A 23,405-nucleotide genomic window follows, 5' to 3' on the forward strand; every position below is an offset into this window, starting at 1 on the left:
CAAAGAAAGAACCACACAGACCTGGGGGAAATTGCCTCTTATGTGGAGGACGAAATTACTTTTTTTCTCATAAAGTTATGGCTTTATTCACGTAATATTACGACTTTTTTTTCTTGAAATAATATGACTTTATTCTCATTAAAATACGACTTTTTTCTCATAATATTATGACTATTCTTTAAATCTCAGATTTTTTCTCCCCGTGAATGTCGCCCTAATACTCCGTCGTTTACATAAAACATGCACAACCTTAATAAAACAGGGAGTAGCCAGCAATGCAAGTATTATATAAATAAAGCTATTTTACTAGCTGTTGAAAATATTTGTCTGCCTGAATTTGCCAATTTGTCTGAGTCACAGAACTGGTCTCAAGGTCTCAAAGCACTTTGGAAAACGTAGCCTTGGCCTCTGGTTTAAACTGGAATTTATATCAGGGCGGCTTCTGTGGTACAAAAACAAAATGGGAAGCAAGCTAGTCTTGGAGATGATAAATGCAGAACCGGGGTGAGTGTGATGAATTACGCTTGAGCTCATGTCCCCCCCCCTCCCTGTCTGTAAACAAAAATGAAATGAGCTCTCCATCATCAGAGTGAAGAATCGCAAATCTACAACTGCTTATCTTTATTTACTTGACTTGTAAGCCGCCTCTGTCGGGGGAATCGTCATGTCATTGTTGCGTTGTTAATCTCCGCTCATTAGACGTGGTGCATTCACTCCAGCTTAAATAAAATGATGAGAGGTTCGGGGGTGTGGGGGGCGGAAAGGTTTTGGGGTTTTGTGTGCCAGCTGGATCATGGAGGCCTCTGGAAGTGGGGCGTAAAACAAACGATTCTCCGTCGCTGCCCCCGAGGTTTTTTAGTGCACCGAGTAGATTCAACAAGAACAAAAGCCCATTGCCAAGTGATTCATTGAGGTCTTTCTGGTTCACTTCACCATTTGCTGACACAAGCTTGAATGTTATTGGGCAATTAAAGGTAATGAAATGCTACACAGTATTATGAAACTGTGCCCGAGCTGAGTGCACCAAATATTAATGTACACGGCAAAGTACTAGCAGCTGGTAGCCGGTTCTCTAACAGCTTACACATTGTTTGACTCAGTGTTTTGTCCGTTATGTTACCGCCCGTCGGCCTTGTGCGGAGCTATTAAACATGTATTTGACTACTCTCGAATGGATTCACTTGGCTTTTAACAGTCATTCTGAAGGATGTAGGACACAGTTTTCTCCTCTTGGCAGGTTTCATCATCACTAGCTGTTAACACACACTCGCGCCTCAGAGCTAGCTGGTTGATAACCAGACTCACGCTGGCTCGAGGTCGTCCACCCATTTCACACCAGTTACAAATTAGCAGCAGTTTACCTCTGCAGGCCGCCTTTATCGGTAAACAGAGATATATAGTCCTCCTGCAGTGCTGCACATTGATTCCCTCAGTGTGACCGCAGACTGTGAAGCAAGATTACCTTTCAAACAGTAGAGATGACCTCATTTCAGGAGACATGTCTGGGCATGTATGACCTCACTGCCACAGGACAGTATCGACAGACATAATACACTGTCCAACCCCTTGACTGACTGAAGCTGTTGTCTTGGTGTTTTTCCAGTTGGAAGCTATTGGCACATCAGTTTGTCATCTTTGGACTTTTTTTGATTTATTTTTTTACAAATGTAAATAGTGTTGTTTTCTCACTGTTTTACATGACCACAGTTAACCTTACTGTTGACATGTATTAAGTGTACTTACTCTCAAGTAAACACCGTTAGTCCTTAAAGCGATTAAGCGCTTATTCGCTTCAGTCAACAACAGAAAATTAACAAGAAAACAGTTTTAATCGTTCATTAATTGCTTTAGCTGTAAGCAAATGTCCCATCAGCCTCAGCTGTACTTGGTGTTTTGTGCAGTGGAAAAAATCTTACAGTGATCAAATCGAAATTGATCACTATAAGCGGATGATTATTATAACCAATTTTTTACTTTTTCTGTATTTCTCATGCAGATTAATATCTAATTAACATTTCTATATTTATTACATACTGTTTCAAACGCAAGAAATTACTGTACTGGGTATAATTCAAATATACTATAATACAGTCCAGTTCTGTATCTGAAATATAGCTTACTGTAGTTCAATTTATAATAAGGCTATAGCCTAAAACAATATTGTACTGTTCTTTACAAATACAGTTTCATCATGTAGTGCAAATAGGTGACTAAACCACAGCTTGGCGCTGATTTCAGTGCATTTCTACATTTTTAACAGGCTGTATGAACTGTAGCGGAGTTTGAAAACAAATGTATTCAAAAAGTACATGGGAGTAAAGTTACAAAATAAATAAAATTACCGTAGTTTAAAAAAAAACATATCTAAAAAAACAGAAAAATTCCATATCTTGTCATGTATGAAAAGACCCAAAATGAACTCCGTAAGCAGACGAATATGTTGAGTCATGAACTCATCATTTTCCAAATTTGGTATTTTTCTTGCATGTCATTCCCTTTCAAGGTTTTCTATACAATACCCAGAGCATTAATATAGCCGGGCTGGCCGCGCATGCATTTAGTGCGTGTTTGTTTGTGTGAGCGTGCCCCACTGGCTAGGACACGCCGGTTACAGCTGAAATAAATGTCATTCCCATCAAGTCTGCCTGATTCGCGGCACACTTCAGCTAGATGTTTATCTTAAAATATCAGCTTCTGCAGTCACACCAGGACAGGATTGTGACTGATTATGAGTGATATACTGTATGTCTGCGAGACTATCTCCCAACAGTACCTCCCTCCTCGTGTTACTGACACATCAGGGACGCACAGCCCTGTAGCATGTGTCTGTCGGGAGGAGAATGTGGCTCTCTGTTAAATGTGTCATGGCCAATCTCCAGCATCCAGTGCCGACTTTCTCCTGGAGGCCTCATTTGCACAAAGTTCGTAACCAAATCCAACAAAGGTGTTATTGATAGTGACTTCCATTTACCCTGAAACAAATTATTAAGTTTAATCATATTTTTTGGAATGATTCTGAAATCAAATCTAAAATAAAGTCTGACATTTTTTAGAAATGAGGTTCCCTTATATACACACACACTGCTGCGGTGTGTCTGTGAGGCGGCATTCATATACGTTTTGATGTCATCTGTTTGGGTAAGGCTCCTCTTACGCGGCACGCACACTGCCGCTCTTGTAGCGCACCTGCGTTTACCCACCTTAACAACTGCCAGCTGTGTGCTACCTTGAACTTTCATCTCCACTCATTTGGCTCTTCCTGTTTGTCAGGAAACGGCGGGTCAGCTGACCAGACGCCGCCGCACACCTGCAGCCCCAAATGCACCGTTATCCATGGAAACACGCGCTTTGTTTTGACAGCAGTCAGTTATTTGTACCCCTCCCTTCTGGTCCATGCGGAGGCCTGTTGCTCTTACTCGCCAAGCCACACGGTTTCCCCACATTTCATCACCCTCCTTCCCCCTCGTGGGCAGCCGTGCCAACACCGCTCGGTGGCGTGGGAGGACTCTGAAACTTCAGAAGTCGTCTGGGTTTGGAGCGGAGGCCTGAATTTCCTCCCTCTTGAGAAGAGTCTCAGCTCATACACAAAGAGGTCTGTACTCCCAAAGTGGTCTCAGCCGTCACAGGCCTCTCCGGGGACACGACCCCTGCTCCACTGGCCGCTAAAGCCTCAGAGGCCTGGCTGTCCTGACACTAAACATGACCCCGTGACGTCATACTCGAGAGTGTGCGTATGTATAATCCAGGAGAAAGGGTGGTCGTATGTCACCACGCAGTGTAAACGGACTGTCCTGGTCTGAAAAGGTCTGAAGGCTTACAGCTGAAGTTTAAAGCTGTCTGTCTCTCTCCTGTGAAGGTGTCCAGTTACCTTTCATAAAAGCCAAAGCGCTCACAATTTAGACCCTACAGTCCTCTCACTGAAGGAAGAACTATTTGACTCGAGAAACGCTTGTATGACCTTGATACACGTCTCCTATGTGGGTGCAGACTATCGCTGCTCAGACATAACACATGGCTGAACTTTTACATTTTATACTTCAAACACAATTTGCGGTTTGGTCTCTTATGAAAAGTGTGTGTGGGTGAGATTCCAACACGACCTCCAGATACAGTAGTGTATTCATTCAGTGCATACTGTATGTACGGTAGCTTTTTGTTCATTTAGAGCTCCAAGGTAAAGTTTGTGCTCCATTTATTAGAAAAAGCTTCAACACTTGCTCTGCAACTGGAAATGTTTTGTGGCCGGGTGCTACTGCTAAATTGTTTTTCACCCCCGACCACATTTGAGCTGCCAAACCGAGAGTAGGCACCAAACCTAGAAACTAGAGCCAACACTCAGTTTCATGTCACATACGGCTTTATTTTGTTTATAAGAAAAAGTTCCACTACTGATTGAATTCAAAATTCAATCAGCTGTTTTTGGGCATGATTTTCTTTTTTTTCTTTTTTTGTGAAATGGAAAATCCCTCGCAAATTTTACTAGAGCTGCAAATGAATCACCATTTTGATAATCGATTAATTGGTTTGAGTCATTTTTTAAGAAAAGAACTCTCTGATTCCAGCTTCTTAAATGTGAATATTTTCTGGTTTCTTTACTCCTCTATGACAGTAAACTGAATATCTTTGAGTTGTGGACAAATCAACATCTTTGGGGAAACACTGATCGACATTTTTCACAATTTTCTGACATTTTATAGACCAAACAAAAATAATCGACAATGAAAAGAATCACTAGTTGAAGCCCTAAACTTTACTGGTAATTTTAGAATATTGAATATAACTTTTGAAGTGTTGACATGTGGTGGGAAAAACCATTATAGTCAACTCGTCATTACATGAAAGCAGAGGAACTAGTTATGCATCATTAGTACACCTGAAACATCAGCCATAAATCTCCCCCGTGAGCGCCGTGGGGCATCTGTTGCTTAAAAACTGTGTGTGTGTGTGTGTGTGAATCATCATTAGAGCAAATAAAGACAGTTCAAGAGTGACCACCACCCTGTCAGTGCTGGTGGGGGTAGTGCAGAACGTCGGCCCCTCCTGTTGTACTCCTATCTGCTCTCAGAACACAGCCTCCTTTCACTTCTGTCACTCCGCTGATTAAAGGCCGGGGGCCCTCGCTGTGTCAGTCTTCCCCACAGCACGTTTACAAGGGTTCTGTTTACCCATTTCCTTCTCGACTCATTACCCGAAAAGGGCTTAACCAGTGAAAAAGCAGCGGCTTGCATGTACCGCAGGCGGCTGTGTGACAGTGTAAATATGACCTCATCGTGCAGGCGTACAGATTCTCATGCAACGGCATAATAATCCAATCAATCACATGCATACGGCCTTGTTAATCCCACAGTTATGCTTTGTGCCTGGAGTATATAGCATGTCAAGCAATCTTCAAATTACTCAGTGGTCTTTAATGAGGGGGACTTTTATTCCCTCACCTTAATGCGTCCAGAGAATGACAAGCTGCGTCGCAACTTGCAGAATTGGTATGCAATTTTGGATCAAAAAGTTAACGACCGTATTATTCTGGAGGTTTGGGAAGCAGACAAACGGAGCAGCAGCAGCAGCAGCAGCAGCAGCAGCCCTGACACATGGCCCACATTCACAGCCGCCTCCCACGTCACTGTGCTCCTCAGAGAAAAAGCCCCTTTTGTTTCCCAGCGCGGGGAGGGAGGGAGGTCTCTGGGGTGAACCGCCGCTCAGCTCCACCACTCCACCCGCCATCAAAAAAAAAAGAAACAGGGACCGGACTTCCCACCCCTGCCTGGCGTCCTCCCTACGCACTCCCCGCTTCAGCACACAAACACAGGCTCATCAGTAGTACCCCTACTACGGCCGTGATTGTCTTTTCCCGTTGCTTAATTGGGTCAGTCTGCATTGTTGCATTAAAGACGTCTCCAACAATGACCTTGCTGTTACAGTAATGCGTGTGCTCGGCTAATGGCAGTGGTGGAATCCTCTTTCAGATTCTTTGCTTAAATAAAAGTAGAAATACCACAGTGAAGTCCTGCATTAACTATGTACGCAAGTAAAAGTATGCAAGTTTCATCAGCAAGTATCAAAAGTAAAAGTACTTGTGCAGAATTGCCCCCGACAGTGTTATATTATATTTTTATATAATCATTATAGATGCATTAACATTTAGGCATGTGTTTAATCTACTATAGTATGAGACAACTCATTATAGATTTTAGAGTAAAGCAGTATTTGCCTCTGAGATGTAGTTAAAGTAGCATAAAATCAAAGTTCTCAATTAAAGTAGAAATACCTCAAAGCCAAAAAATTAAAGTACAGTACTTGATTAATTACATAATATTAGGGATGTCCCAACTGATCGGCTGATATTCAGTAAAAATATGCAATCGGGAGATTGGCATTAATGCTTTCTAGTTTTTAATCAAAGCAGATATTTAAATATAATCATTTATTTCCTAATCATTTGACTTGTGTTTGATGCAAATAACCCTGTGGAACTAACATTAGCAGAGTACGTTAGTATATCATTAACTAGTGTCAGCACTTTTATGCCACGCAAGCTACTGAAGGTTTACTGAATATATACACGTGCTGCTTTTGCTTTGTAAATGATTGTAATAGTGAATAAAAACCTACCCGGCTTTATAGGAACAGTGTTGCTCCTTAATTTCATTGTCGTCTCGTTGTGGTTCACTTTTAGGCTTTAGGCTTTACATGGTGAAACTTTTACGCAACTAAAAGTGGGATAATTTAGTTTTATATTATATAATGAAAGCTTTAAAGAGTCACAACTAAACATCAACTTAGCTTAAAAGAAAACAATATATTGACTTACCCTGCTGTGCAAGAGCATTGTTATATGTTTGTCCTTTGCGTGAGTTGTCAAGACGTGGAGTGTCTGATGTCTTGCATTGGGACCGGTGAGCTTTTCCCTCGATTTGAATGCCCTCTCCATTCACAATACACCGCCGACAAATTATATTGTGAAAGTAGCTCTCAAATGCATATTGTTGTTCTTTCTGTCTACTTCTGATTAATTATTATTCCAGAAATTTCACTATTAATTCCTTTGGTATATCTCTCACTGATATCTTTCAAAACGCCTTATTGACATGATGTTGACATATGTGAAAGCTTGACAGGCCTAGCAACAGTAACCAAGGCGGAAGGGGCTTAGCAATTGCGCCACATCCAACATTCACTTCACATTCTTTTTGAACACACGCAGGATTTTGTGAATAAAGACGCTGAAATAACGTAATTACAAAATGACACATTTAAAACTGTGTTTTATTTGTATAGAAATATGCTCATGTTTTACATAACTTTGTAGTTACAAATCGTAAAAAGAAAGAATATTAACGCTATTAGCATCACAAAGTTCCTCTCACACAAACGAGGGGGGTAGATCTCAAGAGAGAAGCCTGATGTTACTGTGTGAAATGTTAAGCTCTTCAATATAACTTTACAGGTTGTGTGTGTGCGTGCAGCTTGTTGCTCAGTAAGAGTGAAAGGGGCTTTACTAACAGTAGCTCTCGAAGTAGTCTTCATTTCTGTCCATCATGTGCTCATGTACTGTTGAAGAACGTCAGAGGAACGGACACTCTTTACTAGTGCAGAGAATTTATACAAACCTGCTGTGAATTCTCTCCAAAACGTAGTACAATGAAGGTAATCAGTTACAGAGAAATGTTAAAGACCCCAGTCTCTGAGCCAACGTTAATATATCATTTTTATATTTATCAGTTCTATCATCTCCACCCGAATCCGTCCTCCCCGACTTCCTTGTTCTCCTGAGACACAGTTGAGATAGCGCACAGTGTGGGAGCAGCTTCTGACTACGCGAAGCCCACAAAGCTCCTGCTCAATCTCTCCTTTAGAAAGAAAAAAAAAAAAAAACAAGTGCTGGAACGCTCACTGCATTTCCACTTGCTTTTGTCCTTAAGACTATCAGTACTGTTTACTGCACCGCCTGGTGATAAACATTCAGTCCCCCTACGTAAGCGTCCCCAGAGAGGAAGACAGTCCAGCTCAGTTCCTCTCGATTTGCTCAATGTCGAGCTCGCCTCCGAGCTGATACACGTCCTTCCTCATGCTACACAGCCCCGCCCACAGAGGCTCACTGTCCTTCCCATTGGTCGTCCCCGGCATCCAGTCCACCTCCTCGATGGTGGGGTCCGACGGCACGTTCCTGGTGATCTCGCCCTCTTTGGTCCGACCGTCCTCCGAGCCGCGTTCGTTCGCCGACGAGTCGTCAGCGGTGCTCCTGAGAGTGGGGAGGGCCTGGCTCGACTCGCAGACGTCTTCGCCTGTGATTCCCGGGCAGCTGAGGCTGTGGAAATTCCGAAGTTTCTGTGGAAATACAGAAAGATATATATTATTTTAGAAGCATGAACTTGATGTTCTCAAGGAAACATAAACAAATATGTCAAAATCTTTGGTGTGGTAGGAGTCTCCATGGTGATGGCATATGTGGTGAGGAAACCAAAAACATTTCCTTCATCTTGGACTATGACCCATGATGTCCTGACTAGTGCACAAACGAAACTAAAAGGCACACAGCCATCCTGTGAAAACAATCCCTCTACTGTAGTCGTACAGTATGTGGGTGAGTCAGAGAGCTGGACACTGAGCAACAACCATTGCAATATAAAAGAGTAACAAGATTTGACGGGTATAAATTTAGCCTGCATTACATACTGGAGCAACTGGTAGTTGGACGATTGCGATCTGAGGTCCAACTGGAACCCAGGCAGCGAGTGGCCTGATTACCCAGAGGGCAGACATCACTCATGTCGGCCTTTTGACTCTGCTGGCCTTTCACTACAACTGCACAATGAACACATACATCTGGGAAACCCGGGAGAAACCTCCTTGGGCAAATCCACATGTGCCAGAGCTGCTGCAGGCGAGTCCTGCGACAGCTGTGCGTGCTGGAGTGGAAGGCTTTATGGCCGAGGCTTATCCGATCTGTACGGCTAATTCGAAGAAAGCAGGACAGCTGCCTCACGCCGGACCACTACGGTGTTGGGCCAGAAGGACACAGGAGAATGGGGCCTCTGTGAAGCCTCCTGTCACTTGTGTGCTTATGCAATACCTAACAAGCATGGCACTGTTGGGGGTGCAGGTCACAGCCAAGTGTATGAACTGCGGCTGCAAATGATCGATCCTCCGAGAGCACAAAGTGTCGCTTTGAGTGACAGGTGGCTGCCGTACGAGGCTGCTAGCTGTCTGCTCTGCTGCGTCTCCCGGGGCCCGCCTCAGCTCCACCAACCATCCACTTAGCCCATTTTTGGATTAGCCGGGAGTTAAGATGTGTCCGTCTGCATATGTCCATATTTTATAGTCTGTGGTTATGATCCACGTCTACGACCAAACCGCAGTGAGAAAGGTCTCTGCAGCGGGCAGCAGTAGATCAAACAGGGGCCCTGATGTTTTTCTTGGCTCCGGTCAAGCGGTTACATTTGTCAGCACCAGGCCAGTGTCACATTGCTGCCTTCTGCAATACCACTTCAGTCTCAATCGTCAGGATTTTCTGGCCCAGGCCATGGGGCCAGACTGATAATGTTGATAATGTCAGCACTGTTTTGCTATAGTCCAGATTACTCGTAGCCTTAACTAAACCAATACTCCTTTTTCCACCAAAATTAGCCCGTATTTGCAGGTTTTTTGAACACTTGGAAACCCACTAAAAATAGATGATAGACTCCGTTCCCATTGCCGCAGTAGATAAGTATTCCTTGCTGTTTTTTTTTCCTGGTGTGCCACGTTCAACGTCACAGACGCGCCAGAAAACAGGGTTAGTAGACAATGAAAATGTTACGGTGGTTACTTCTTTTTTTATATCTCATTCAGTTGCTCTTTCAAAACCTCAAACCAGAGTTGGTGATTGTTGGAACAGTGGAAAGTAACAAAGATGTTACTGTTTCTGTCATTGGAGTCTGGTGGCTTCGAGGAGCGCATATAACGGTTGTTTCTTTTCACATCTAAATCGGTGAATTAAGGGTTTATTTTGACCAAACCGGTGATTGTTGGAACAATGGACAGACTGGTGGCTTTGAGGAGAGCATAGTAATTGTATGATTTGTACGTTAATACATTATAATTGTCCAAATCGTTAATTTTATTTATTATATTCACTCCAACGCGCGTCACATAGCATTGCACCGGAAAAGGGGCGAAAATTAGTAAATTGTCCCGGGAATGAATGCCGATTGTAACCTTTCCCGCTAAAGAGGGAAAGGGGCTCAAGTATAGCTCAAACTTAGAACAGGAGGAGGAGTTCTGCAGAGGAAACTGTCTTTCACCGTCCTCACACAACTTACTGCACCACATCACAATGCAGGTCATGAATAAGTGCTGCCGCTGTCCAGTTTGTCTGCTACTATCACCCATCCCCTCGATCTCTGAATGAAATGGAGAAGAGAGCCGACTCCTCATCCATACTGACCTTGACTCTCCGTCAATACAAGCTGATCAATAGCTTATGAGGCCCGGTTGTGGCAGCGATCCACCCACTGAGCTGAATTTACAGAAATCAATATCTCTTTACCCAACACGCATCTCCCCTGTGCGACGATCCATAACCTCTGCCACAGCTGCTCTACTTCCTGACATTCATGGAGCCGCAGTAGAGGGCAGCGGTTTCTCCCGGGGTAAACTACACCGTTTGTGGCGTGTGGATGAGAGGACACTTTAGAGACACACTCAGCACTGTGACCAAGCTTTGAATAGTAAGGTGACTTTGAGTACTGATAGGGGGTGACGCGTGTGAAGCCCTTGAGTTGAGTGCCAAGGAACTTCTTTTCCACTGTTATTTTCTGAATCTTTTACAGCTGCACACTTCAGACTTCTAGGTTTAACGAGACTTGGTGAAAACCGAGTATATGTCTGGACCGTGTACGGTCAGTCTGTGAAGTTGTGGCTAAATTGTTACACACATAGTCAGTGGTCATGTCTATAATGTTAAATCCAGCGGTCTACCAGGTCCGGCGAGGACACCAGGGGACGCGCTGCTCCACTCAACTGGCCGTTCAAGCAGTGACGTACCCCATCGTTGAATGCACCTGATTGGTTCCTGGTTTTCTGCCTTTTCATTTTGAAAGAGCAACGGCCAATGAGGAAACTCCAACACTCGGCCGACCAATCGCGTAACTTCATCACTCAGTGACAGACTTTTGCGTTTGTAGGGCTGGCCATTTCAATTAATCAAACTATCGTTTAGTCTATAAAATGGCAAAAAATAGTGAAAATTGCACGTCATAAGTTCCCATAGCCCAAGGTGACATCTTTGTCAGCAGCTTGTTTTGTCCAATAATCATATATATTACATTTTAAATGATATAAAAAACAAAAAAAGCAGCAAATCCTAACATTTGAGAAGCTGGAAGTGGCTAAGGTGTGGCGTTAATAAATGACTTGAAACAATTAAGCAATTGTTAGCAAGTGTTGTCAGCTGATTTATTATCAGCGCTTTAGATCAGGGTTTAGTTGCATAACTGGGCCAAAATATCTGTAATCTTCTCCAGGGCTTGCCTCTAAACCAGAGTCACTAGAGAACTTTAAAAATATCTTAAAAAGAAAAGATATGATGCAATAAAACACAGCAGTCCCTTTCAATAGAGGAACAGAGAACACAATGCACAAACAGCAGGGAAGATCCAGTGCTAACAATCTCAGCACCCTGACGTTCCTCTGTGAAAATATTGTTCGTCGCCCCGCCTGAAGCTCTTTTCTCCCCGTCGACCTCGTCCCCTGTTTGGAGCGTGTGCGGCGTCTGCTTGTCATGTCACAGCAGCTCTGTTGTTAAGACTCGGCTGAACTCTGGGTGACTTTCTCAGAGGGGCCAAGTCCAGCTCTGTGTTTATGATCCGGTCGGTGTATGTGTGAAACTTAACTGTGTGTGTCTGCGGGGGCAAAGAAGAGACAAACGCCTGCCAGGATGTGCAGATGGAACGGATTGTCTGTTGAAACACTTCAGAAATGGTTCGGCTCGAGCCAGTTGTTACATAAGATCATTTCTTTTATGAAGACATCTGATCATCTACATTAAGAAAAGGGGCATTCTCTGCTACATGGGCTGCATTTATGTGATCCAGAACGGGCCTGCAACGATAGCCTTCATTTAACGACGACACCTGCAGAAACGCTTTGAGGTGTGCTGAGGGAGAACAGACACAATGGCGTGACCTTAGTTGGAAGTGTTTGTTTATCCAACGCAGAAGGAGCAAGATGCCACAACAGCGTAGTATAACTAGCTAATGTTAGTGAGACTGATGGACCAGGCAGAGCTTCCAGCTGGCAGGACTGTTTCCTGAACGTCTTGTCTCGTACTCTTGACAGTGACACTGTTTTGGAGTTTATAAGAGGGCTGTGGCAAGTACAACTAATAAATAAATGGCACATAAAATGCCCTCTGATAAATGATATGACATACTCAGGTGCAACATTAAATATACTGTGTATATTAGGCATCAAGTGATGAGATTTTAAAACTAACTGACAGAGATTGCAGCATTTAATCATGCGTATATTGTCCTGATTATATAACACTTTTAAATACTAACCTGGGTCATCTTAGCCAGGTCCAAAGAAGGCCTCTGTTTCTGTGTGTCAGCTGGTCTCCTGCGCTTCACGCCGATCTTCTTGTCGTTGAGGACGCAGGGCTGCGAGCGACTACGGGCGAGACCCCCCTGTCCGCCGCGGCGCTCCAGCTCTGGCGTGGAGTCGGGGGAGCTGGGTGGCGAGGGTCCACGAGGCTCAGGGAGGCAGATTTGTTCATGTGAGAGGTAGAGGGGCTGCGCCGAGGGCTCGGAGGACAGGATCATGGAGGAGGAGGGCGTCAGACCGGTGAAGGCGGAGGGGAGATTCTGGGTGAAGCAGGGCAGCTCCAGGGTGTTGGAGCGTGCGGGCAGGCTGAAGCTGGAGCTGCGCTGCATGGCCGGGAAGCCGAGCTGTGCGTTCCCGACGCCGCCGCGCTGGACGCTGCCTCCGCTGTGGCACCTCCTCTTCTCCACCGTCGTCCACACGCGAGAGCCCTGAGGGCGCCAGGTGGAGCGGCAGCCACCGAGCTCGTCTGAGCAAGAGAGGGACCGGCACTGCCGCTTGCTTGGGGGCGCGGTGGAGTGCGAGGTCGCGGCCTCAGTCAAGCTGAGGTCGTGCAACAAGCTGGTGATTGTGGTCGAAGTGGAGCCGACGTCCCAGTCCCAGTGGGCAGAGCTCTTGTGCACCTCAGGCAGGACGTCCCACAGGCTCTCCAGGCTGGTCCCGACTGGCCTCTGCTGTATGGCACAGCTGTGACCCAACTCACGCCACCGTCTGGTCTCTGCAACACCACATTAATTCTCATTAAATAACCTTTTAGGAAATGAGATGACAGACAAGATGAAAGAAATTATTTATGGGCTTATTTGCACACCAAGACCCTGAATTCCGGCTGAAAATGTTAAAAACAAACTTCATGTTTAGTCTAATATGTATGCATATCAACACTGACACGTCATAAATGATTATGTTATAGTCTCGATTTTCGTGTTTTTGCATATGACAACAGGTTAAAAAAAATCTATATATGAATGAACTTTAACTGTATGGGAACCTTTTTGTAAGAGGTAACGTAGTTGTGTGTTGTCTATCATACGGCCAGCTGTTCAGGATCAACTTGATCATAATAGAGTGCTGCAGGAATGAGTCCTAAAACCCGGAAATGAGCATTCAGCCCTTCGGCTCCTTCGTCTGGAAGTCAGTGGGTTTTTTTAATGGGTTTTTAGTTAGATACTTGAAATAAGGTCTGTGGTTAACACAAGTTTAAAAGAAGAAGTAAGGGATAATGTACAGTGAGCTGGTCATTGTTAGACCCCTCAGCGTTTATTGCAAGCAACTGTCCTGGAAAACAGTTTTTAGTGCCACGGTTCTACGATTACGAGAGGTTAAGTTCGGCCACTTCAACATGGACAACATCCATGACACTCCTCCAGTCTGGGTCAGCGTGTTGCTCCCAGCATGTGTACTTTGTAATGACACTACTCTGCTTCGTGTAATTGGCACTAAAAATAAACCCTGTCCTCCAGGCACTGCTTTAGTGTCACAGTGTGTAATCACAGCTAATTGGGGAAAGGGAGCGGAGCTCAATGTCTAACTGACTCGATATCAACCCTCATCTCTGCTGGAGCAAAGCGTGATAAAATGTCAATAACCCATCATAAACATTCAGACTGAAACTTATTATTGTGTTTTTTGTTTTTTGGCAAGAGCTCTATATCAGACCAGCTCCCTGTCTGCCGATACTGATCGGCTCTGCACCAGCACCATAGCTACCGTGCCAGGAAAGCACCTGTTATTCCCACAACAGAAACTCTCTGAATTAGTGAATGGGTCAGCCAACTGAACTGGTCAGTCAACTCTGAGTCAGATACTGAATCGTCGAGGCCACTGCCCACTCCTGGTATGCAAAAGGTCTATTCTTCTCCACTGGAGATAAAATCCCAAAATACCATCTACAGTACACGGGCAGGAGGAAGAACAATGGCCAGTGTTAACAACACCTACTGGAGCTGCCAGTGTTACACACTCAATGCCAAGTTACTGCATGAACAGAATACAAGTTAATCTTACAACACAAAGACAGTGAATGCTGTAACTCATAAGGCTGGGTGAGCTAAGGATATCGGCTTTTGTAGTCACAACCAAATTCTCAACCTGGGTACAACCTGTCTACAGCCTGTGTACAGCTTTAAAACACGCAGGAGTGCCGTAAGATCCCGGCTAATGATAAGCCGCTAACACGTAGTCATTAACACACATTCATCTTGGCTGAAACACCTGTCAGACATGTTTCACATAATGCCGTGTGACCGCCGACCAGATGAAGCAGAGACGGTTTTGCTGCCTTTCTGCCAATAATTTCTTACAAATATTACACTACAACAACCCCTCAGTAAACTCCTGTTATGTTCTGGCCTCTACAAGCTGCTGAGGACTGTTAAGTACATATTTACTTGTGTAAATGTCAGGTTTCTGATGCAAGTAAGGCACATTGACTGACAACATGGCCCAAAAAAGAAGAAATATGGCGTAAGGCTGGAGGAAATGACGATATATAGCGCAATAGATGTTACTATGAATCATAGTTTATACCAAGGTAGCAATTCCTTTAAAGGTATAGCAGCAAACAACTATTTGCTATGTAAAGATATAGCGGAGTAATGTCTACCTGAGCAGAAAATAAAGTCACTCTCCCTCCGTGTGTGTTGTAATCTGAGCTTCTCTGTGCTTTGTTTACATCGCCGGGCCGGCTGTGTGTGCCTTTTAGTGCATGTGAGCGTGCCCCACTGGCTCGCTCACGGCTGCCAATCTGCACTGTTCATATGGCGTTTACAGCTGATAACGGCATCCCAACCGAACTTTACTTCCTATAACTAAATTACTACTTTGGTTATTTACTAATGAAATTATCCATATCACCCTTACAGCTGTGAGTGTGTATATTGGTGAGGAAATTGTAAACTTACCCATGAGTCCACAGGAGAAAAGGGCAGTCCCCTGGCTCATGGTCTGTGCCTGGAACTACAAGAGAGATTCACTGTCAGCTCGCCAGAAAATTACATAAATTCTAGCATTGTCAAGTCAATAAATCAACAAATACAAATAAAATCCTACTGGAAAGTCAAATTATGGGTATGTATAATTGTTGTGGCACAAGACCGTTTTTCAAGACTAAGTGCGACCCATCAACAGAGAGAGAGCTCCACTATTAACGCCTCTGACTGACAGTCCGCCTCAGAGCATGATGACTTCATTTCACGTGGCCGAGAGGGCAAACTCAGTCCACGTTAGTGAGGGGATTTTCTCACTCTGTGCTGGCTGAGAGGAGGTTTCGACTGCATGGATGCTGATTAGAAAATGAGTCAGAGTTGCTCAGCCTCGTGGGACTAAAATACTCCATTGTCATTTTGTGTGAAGTAAATGGAAACATGGGGATTCAAAACCAGATGACAAACGCCCTGGTGATAACAGTTGGCAGCTATTATGATGCAATTTTTCAGTAATTGTAACAAAAACATCCCTTATTCCCGATCTTCAACATCACTTCCTGACATTCAGCAAGGCAGCACGTATGATTTTTCCAACGGATTTGACTCAGGGGGAAGCTAAAACTCAAATTTAAACTCTGATTAAAGTTGACAAAATAGGAAAATATCGTGTAGAGCCATAAAACTGCTGTGGAGTGATGAGTGGCCGGCAACAATTTCCTGATTTAGAGCAGCACCATGTCTTCCTCCCCCTTGACATGTGCAGTTGAGTCCTGTTGGCAAGCCTACGTATAAACACAAAATGACACATTTCACTGAGGAAAAAATGCTTACAAAAGTAGAAAATAACCTCTCACCGGGCCCAAATCTGTACTTTTGGATGTTACATCGTCGGCGCCCTTCTTTTCCAGTGTTTTCTTGAAAATGATCACCATGGCAACACACATCCTTGTCCCAAGCCGTTCCAGTGAGGGCAAGAAAAGCTGGCGGCCATCTTGGCGGGCACGGTGCGAGCGGGCTGGTTTCTCATAAGCTTAAAAAACGGCAGCCCCTCAACTCCTTCAGGAATGTGCTTCACTCCTTGGCCCAATCCTGAGCGGACACACAAAGATGAGCACGGGATTAGAGTTCAGTACATTTCTGACATTCTGTCGACCATATAAGCGGAGAAACAATCCAGATGGATTGGGGAGAACAGATCCCCTGGGTGGAGGCTCTGCAACACACCGTCAATGGAGGACAAACCCAATGCTCTCAACTGAAAAAGAGTCTTTTCAGTATCAAACGTGACTTCAGAGGTAGTTCTGGAAAGTGAAGGATGTATCAAACTGTCCAAATCACTTCTGCAGCGTAATGTCTCTCTCTGCTTGATTGACTGGACGTGGTCAACGAAACGTCACCCATTGGTTTGTGGACTGCCTTTTTGAAGCCTTGAGTTCGCCATCTTGGCCGTCGCCATCTTGGTTTTTTGCAACCAGAAGTGACATGAGAGGGTGGAGCTTAATGGTGCCTTCAAATGAAACTCGTGAGCTCGTGTTTACAACATGGGAAGTCGTGTACACGATATGCTTGGCGTTCAAGTGGTTAAGTTGTGAGAACACCGCTGCTAAGCAACGGCAATATTAACGTTACTGTCGGCGTCTAGAAGCCACAGAGGCTAACAATTTAGCAAGCTAGCAAGTGGGTAACATAATGCAGTAAATGCAAAGGCGTAATGACAGAGGAAAAAGATGAGGCCGTTGGGAATATCAACGTTTTCCTCAGACCTATTATACAATTACGAAGAATTACAAAACACGAGTAAAATTACAATATATTAACTTCCAAGGCCTCCGCCATTTCTGACAATGTCATGTATATGGAAGTAGCGTCTTTGGCTATGTTGTGGAGAAACTGTTGAGACTGTGGAGAAATAGATTATGCTGAAGGAGTGCTTGGAAATTTTTTTATGCCGTTTTAACTACTGTGAATCAGCTACTGTCTTCCGTTAAGGACCGAGTTACAAAGCAGGCATTGAAAATTTGATAATCAAAAGACAGATTTTTAGCGGAGTACTCATTGAACGCATTGAACCCTGAAGCTCATCTCACACACATTCAAAGAGTCCTCTTGTTTGGAATCTGAAGTTATTGTCATTCTCTACACTGACACTCTTGCAAACCTGTTCAACAAATACAAAAGTGGAAAGTGGAAAGTCAAGGGAGGTTAGTGGTTTGACAAGCTCCTTTAATTCTTAAGTGAGCGAGCAAACATTACCAGCAAAAACACTCGCTTTGATTCTCAAGGCGTTGCCTATGTCGCCATATGTGGAAGTCTGTAAATTGAAATTACGCTGCATTTTCACTTCCTCGCGTGTCCTCTCCAGAGTGTCACCAAAACTGGAACTTTATACCTTGTTTTGTTCTTGCCTGTCGATGTGGAGGATTATCAGTCATCTGAGAGAGCGAGCGAGTTTCCTCAAAGTGTTCCACACTGGAGCACACAGAGAGGAATAGAGCAAAGTCAAAGTTGTGTAATTGAATCCTCAGGGGCTGGCTGGGAATAGCTGACCTTGCGGTTATCAAAACAACCCTCCTCGTATTAGTGCTGCACCATGGTTACAGTATGCAGCTGATTAGCCACCGACGTAGATCTATATAATCATCACAGAGGATTTTTTACTACCACTAGATCAGTTCCACTTTGAGGCGACGTCAGGTTAGGGGATTGAAACAAAGCGCAGCGGACGCGAGGCGCTCGTACGATGCCTGCAAGGTCAGAGAGTGTTTGAATGACAGCACAACTGCAAGCAGAGAAAGAGACGGTGAAACAAAAGAGCGCTGTGCAGAAGATGAGACACCGTGGGAAACAAAAGAGGCGACATCAGAGGTTGCGGGTGGTGGGGTGGAGTGTGTATGCAGAGAAAGGGTGGTGGTAGTGGTGGTGGTGGGGGGGGTGTAGCATCACAAGACCCTGAGGGAGCTGACATGCTGGAGGTGGTGTTTGCATTCAGCATATGATTTCCATTACTAACATTACGTCAGGAAAACAACTTAAACGCAAGGGTGTTTTTGGCAGAGTTCTGCGAGGAGATCAGCACGGTTCGAGGACGCCTGGCAGCTTTAACTTGCGGCCTTGTGTGTGAAGAGAAAAGAACAGATCAAAGATTGGAGCCGGAGTAGGTCAGGCCAGCTTTTACGGAGCGTGACCATTAACCACACAGATCTGTGTTTCACAGCAGAGATAACTAGGGACGTGCTGGGGTAGAGGAAACACTTGTTTATATATAAGCATTAAGGATGCAGACGGCAGAAGAAAAGCAAATCTCGTCAAAAAGAAGTTGGCAAAGACGAGAAAAGCTCTTTAACGTGATGTTTACCCAAACAAAAAGGACACAAATTATGTTTTCCTTCCCTAGAAAAATGGAAAAAAAAGTCTGACACTCTGAACTCCAAACTGTAAACACTTCTAGTTACAAGAGAGTCACAACAATTTTATCATCTTTCTCATGCTCAGGCATTACGTTTTTTATCCCATAAATCTGAGCGCAGTGCTTTAAATGGGCGAGGTTTAATTATAAACATACCTCAGCTCCATGACATAAGTTGAGCACACAATAATAAAAGCCTAGCCTAGCCCCACAGCCTGAAGAGAACCATTCAAACTTGTGACAGTTTGTGAATAGAAAACATGTTGAGAAGTGCTGGCCAAAAGGTCTGTCTTGTACAGACAAAGCTTTCCAAGGCATGATCTCCAACGCTTAATGGATCCACCCAATGCATGTTCAAAGATGCAGATGAAGCTATAAATGAGGCGTCTAGAAGCTTGCCCGAGGGGTGCCACTACCCTTTCTGACGTCACAACCCGAACCACCTCCGCAACGACGCTGCCATTATCTGGAATCAGTTGGGAGCCTATATGCTTTCTGCACGCCAATAGCTCTTTATCTGGGCTGGCGCAGCAACGACGATGACAACTGAGAAGTCTAATCTCTGAGAAGGGGAAGAACACTGCAGGACGTTCCCCTCAGACGAGGCCTTTCCATCACATGCAAAACAGGTCTGCAGTGACAGCGGCCTTCCTCAAAAGACAACAATAACGCTGCGTTGGACGAGCTGACGGGACTTCACACACTTCCTTTGTGGTCGCCACGAGCCTTTCAACCATCGCTACTTTGGCGTGTCAGAAATAGCGAGCATGGCCTAAATGAGCGATAGATAGGACAGGAGAGGAAACCACAGAGACGATTGGTATAAAACGGAGGTTTGCAGAGTCAGCTCAAAAGCCTGAGCAGACCCAGCTCTATTTTCTGTACAAGATAGGACACAAGCGTACTACATTATAAATGCCACTTTTAATACTTGCGGTCAAGCCCAGAAAGACTACAGATTGTCAAGCTTAGCTGTTACAATAGGCGTCTAAACTGTAGTCACCCATGAAAGCTGCGTTTCCCCAATTAGAGCAGCTTTTCCATACATTGCTCAGTAATCCTGCAGGTTAGGCCAACATTACATAAGGATTTGGCAGCTTTGTGTCTGACTGACAATTAGAGCTAATACTAATCCATTTTATAGCACTTGGACAGCTGGTGGAAAACAACACTGTTCGAAATCATTGTTGCGCCCTGTACAGGCTACTGAGCAACGCATGTGTGAATCACTTATAAAAAATCAATTTTTAGGATCATCACACATGCTTACAATTTTTAATAAAGCTTTCATCTTTATAGAATTGATACAAAACTTAACATGCAGGCTGAACTGTTAATGCTGAATTTAGAGCTGCAACGATTAATCGATTAATGGTCAACTATTAAATTTATCGCCAACTATTTTGCTAATAATTTTGAGTCATTTTTTAAGAATAAAAAGTAAAAATTCTCTGATTCCAGCTTCTTAAATGTGAATATTTTCTTGTTTCTTTACTCCTCTATGACAGTAAACTGAATATCTTTGAGTTGTGGACAAAACAAGACATTTGAGGACGTCATCTTGGGCTTTGGGAAACACTAATCGACATTAATTAATCGAGAAAATGATCGACAGATTAATCGACAGTGAAAATAAGTGTTAGTTGCAGCCCTTTCAGATGTCCTCCTTTGACATTCCTGCATACATGGCAGTCGGATCTGTGTCCTACTCTCAACAATCCCGGGATTGTGGCCGCCTCGGTAATCCGAGCATCTGCTGAGCACCTGAGATGGCCCCGACTTGAAACCGAACTGAGGGATTTGCGCTGCTCTTCATCACCACACCACTTGTGAAAGGAATGCTGGGTAAAAGTTTAGCTGTCCCCTCTTCCGCAGAGAGATTCCCTAGGCGATGATGTTCCTCAAAAGCTTGTTACCCCGAGCTATTGGCTCTGGTGGTTCTTTGAGTTGCTTGGCTCGTACAGGATCCATATTAGGACTCCCATTTGAGCAGTTCCTCATGTCATAATGGTGGGTGTGTTTACAGAGCATGTAATAAAAGGCAAACAGACACGGAGGGCTCATGAAGACCGGATAATTGAATGACAAATTGGCAAACCAGTTCTGCTTTTTTTTCTGCAGCACCGTGCATCACTTTCACAGTGAAAATTCAAGCTCTTTAAAACTTTCTTTGTTGGCGTTTTTCATTAATTAGGTGCCTCAAAGGGCAGGTGCCACCGAGTTTTGCCGCGGCTCTGACTGAAAAGAAATTTATGAAACTCATTGTGAGGTGGAGGCTAGCCCACAGCTGTCTGCGTGTTCACAGACATTATGTCAAACAGGAGGCACACTCTACATGTAAAGCAGCGAGTGAATAGTCAGAAATGAGCATGGCTGGGAGGCTTCAATAGTAGTTATCAGGCTCAGTTGAGGGCCTGGGGTACAGCCAAGGTCTCACAAGCATGCAGCTGCCCACTTACCATAAACACAAAGGCTCAGCATGGCTATGCATGGCAGCCAAGGAGGCCTACGTTTTAAAGCAGGCCTGCTGTTTAATCATCTCATACATAATCACTTGCACTGTATACATTTGTCCAGGACAAGAGCTTTGTTGAGCTCCGTAATCGAGGCTTTCAGCGAACCTGTCCCAAGTTGGAGAGAAATGTTGTCCACTTGAATGCTAACTCGAACAAAGTCTCTTAATTACAAAAGGGTTGGAGATGGAGACACAACACTCTTCTACTCCCACAGCAGAATAACATTGCATGTTAATAGACCCACAGGGGAATAAGTCACATCCAGTGGATGCAGCCCCTGTTAACTTTCAATCAAAATTAAGAGTGGAGGGGAAAGAGCACTCTTGAGTTTTGCATGCAGGAATGCATCCATCCCCCACACTGCATTTCCACTGACCATATATATATGAAACAACATGAGGGAACTTTTTCCCCCAGATTAGTGTTCCAACAATGTCATAACAGTGGCATTACAAGCTCAATATCTTCAATGATAAGCGGAAAGAGGAATCATCTGCCAGCTCTGATAGGCAGCCTCTTTTGTACTCGAGCTAAGAACTGCTCAACAGTTTTTCAGATGAGCTTGCCAGCCCTCCAGGTGGATGCCTCTCAGTTTCAGAAGAAAAGGCCCCTGAAAACTGAGCTTGTCCAAGTAACCAGCACAAACAGTCCCCTTAAAACCCCTTTTCCAAAATCCCTCATGAAAGGGAAATGAGTTTGGCAACGAAATTGGTGTGACGGGAGCTCACAGAATGTTACACGCAGGCTACAGAGCAAACAGGATTTTGAACTCGACGGAGAGGCCACGAGCGACCGATGATAAAAAATATGAAATGTAAAAATGACACATCTGTGCTTTAACATCATATTTCTTTTTAAATTATAATATATGCATGTTCTTATGAACTTCAGCAGTCATAATCATGGCAATGGGACACTTGAGAAGTTCAGGATTAACAAGCTCTAGTGGTAATGATGTTAAATTGCAGAATCTGTTGGATTGTTTGTCAGCCAGCTCTGTCTTCATACCTGAGGGGGAAGATTGGCCAGATAAAGATAAAAACAACAACATTCCTCTGCAACGGCACAAACTGGAGCATACAAGAAAAAGGGTCTGGGGGAAAAACCCAAATGACATGGACACTAAATAATGTGGTCAGCTATAAAGGCATGCACCTAGTGGCTTATTAAAAATTATAAAAATTGCAATCAGATAACACCTATCTTGCCATGTCTGTGCTTCAAAGCCAATTCACATAAAACTTAACTTTAGATCCAATAAACTTAATATCTCTTTGCAAACTTCATGGATCACTTTGTCAACTAATCTGATTGAGTTTACTCTTATTGCCAGATCAGATGTCAAACAAGTCAAACATACTTTCAAGAAAATGATTGCATGAATAACTGTGGATCATTTGTAAGACTGCATATGTATGAACATGTCTGAACTTCACCAAAACTCACTGACACTTGTTTTAATAGCCTTCCCTGTAACTTTGCATCACATAGTGGTCTTTAACAATCTATTACATGGTTATATATGCATAAAAACAAGAAGAAAGAACTATAAAAATCAGTTCAAGCTGCATTTATGCAAGACAAAAGAGACACAAAGCTATGTCTGTACATGAGGATAATGCTAAGCTACCTAACAGGAGCTGTGTTAATAAGTTTCCACAAAGAAGACTACTTCGATTTAGACTTGTCAGCATATAAATAACTATTCATGCAAATCAAAACACAAGGGAGCATCACACTTTTACAGCTCCTAAGTTAGTTAGCATAGAAAACTTTATTATTATGAGCAAAAAGTACCACTCACAAGCATCACGGTGGGAGCCTCGTATATCTCTAGTTTCTCTGGACCATGTTGAGTGTTTTTGTTCTAGTAGAAAACCAGAACAAGGCGTCAGACAGACAGGAAGCAGAGAGAGAGACGAGCAGCAGCAGCTCACTTCACGTCCTGCTGCAGGCAGCTTTACTACAACATTGCCC

The 23,405-nt window shown here is 43.9% G+C and overlaps 1 protein-coding gene across 1 annotated transcript; it reads right to left on the minus strand.

The window, feature by feature from the left end:
- Positions 1 to 7,245: 7,245 nt before the first annotated feature.
- fam53b (family with sequence similarity 53 member B) lies at positions 7,246 to 23,405 on the minus strand. Its single transcript, XM_037755236.1, has 5 exons — positions 23,233 to 23,405; positions 16,361 to 16,595; positions 15,483 to 15,537; positions 12,540 to 13,297; positions 7,246 to 8,325 (listed from the first exon to the last, which is right to left on the minus strand). The coding sequence occupies exons 2-5, from the start codon at positions 16,448 to 16,450 to the stop codon at positions 8,005 to 8,007; spliced, it is 1,224 nt and encodes a 407-aa protein (XP_037611164.1). The 5' UTR covers positions 16,451 to 16,595; positions 23,233 to 23,405; the 3' UTR covers positions 7,246 to 8,004.

This window comes from Sebastes umbrosus, chromosome 20 (genome assembly GCF_015220745.1).
Source record: "Sebastes umbrosus isolate fSebUmb1 chromosome 20, fSebUmb1.pri, whole genome shotgun sequence".
Taxonomy (NCBI): domain Eukaryota; kingdom Metazoa; phylum Chordata; class Actinopteri; order Perciformes; family Sebastidae; genus Sebastes; species Sebastes umbrosus.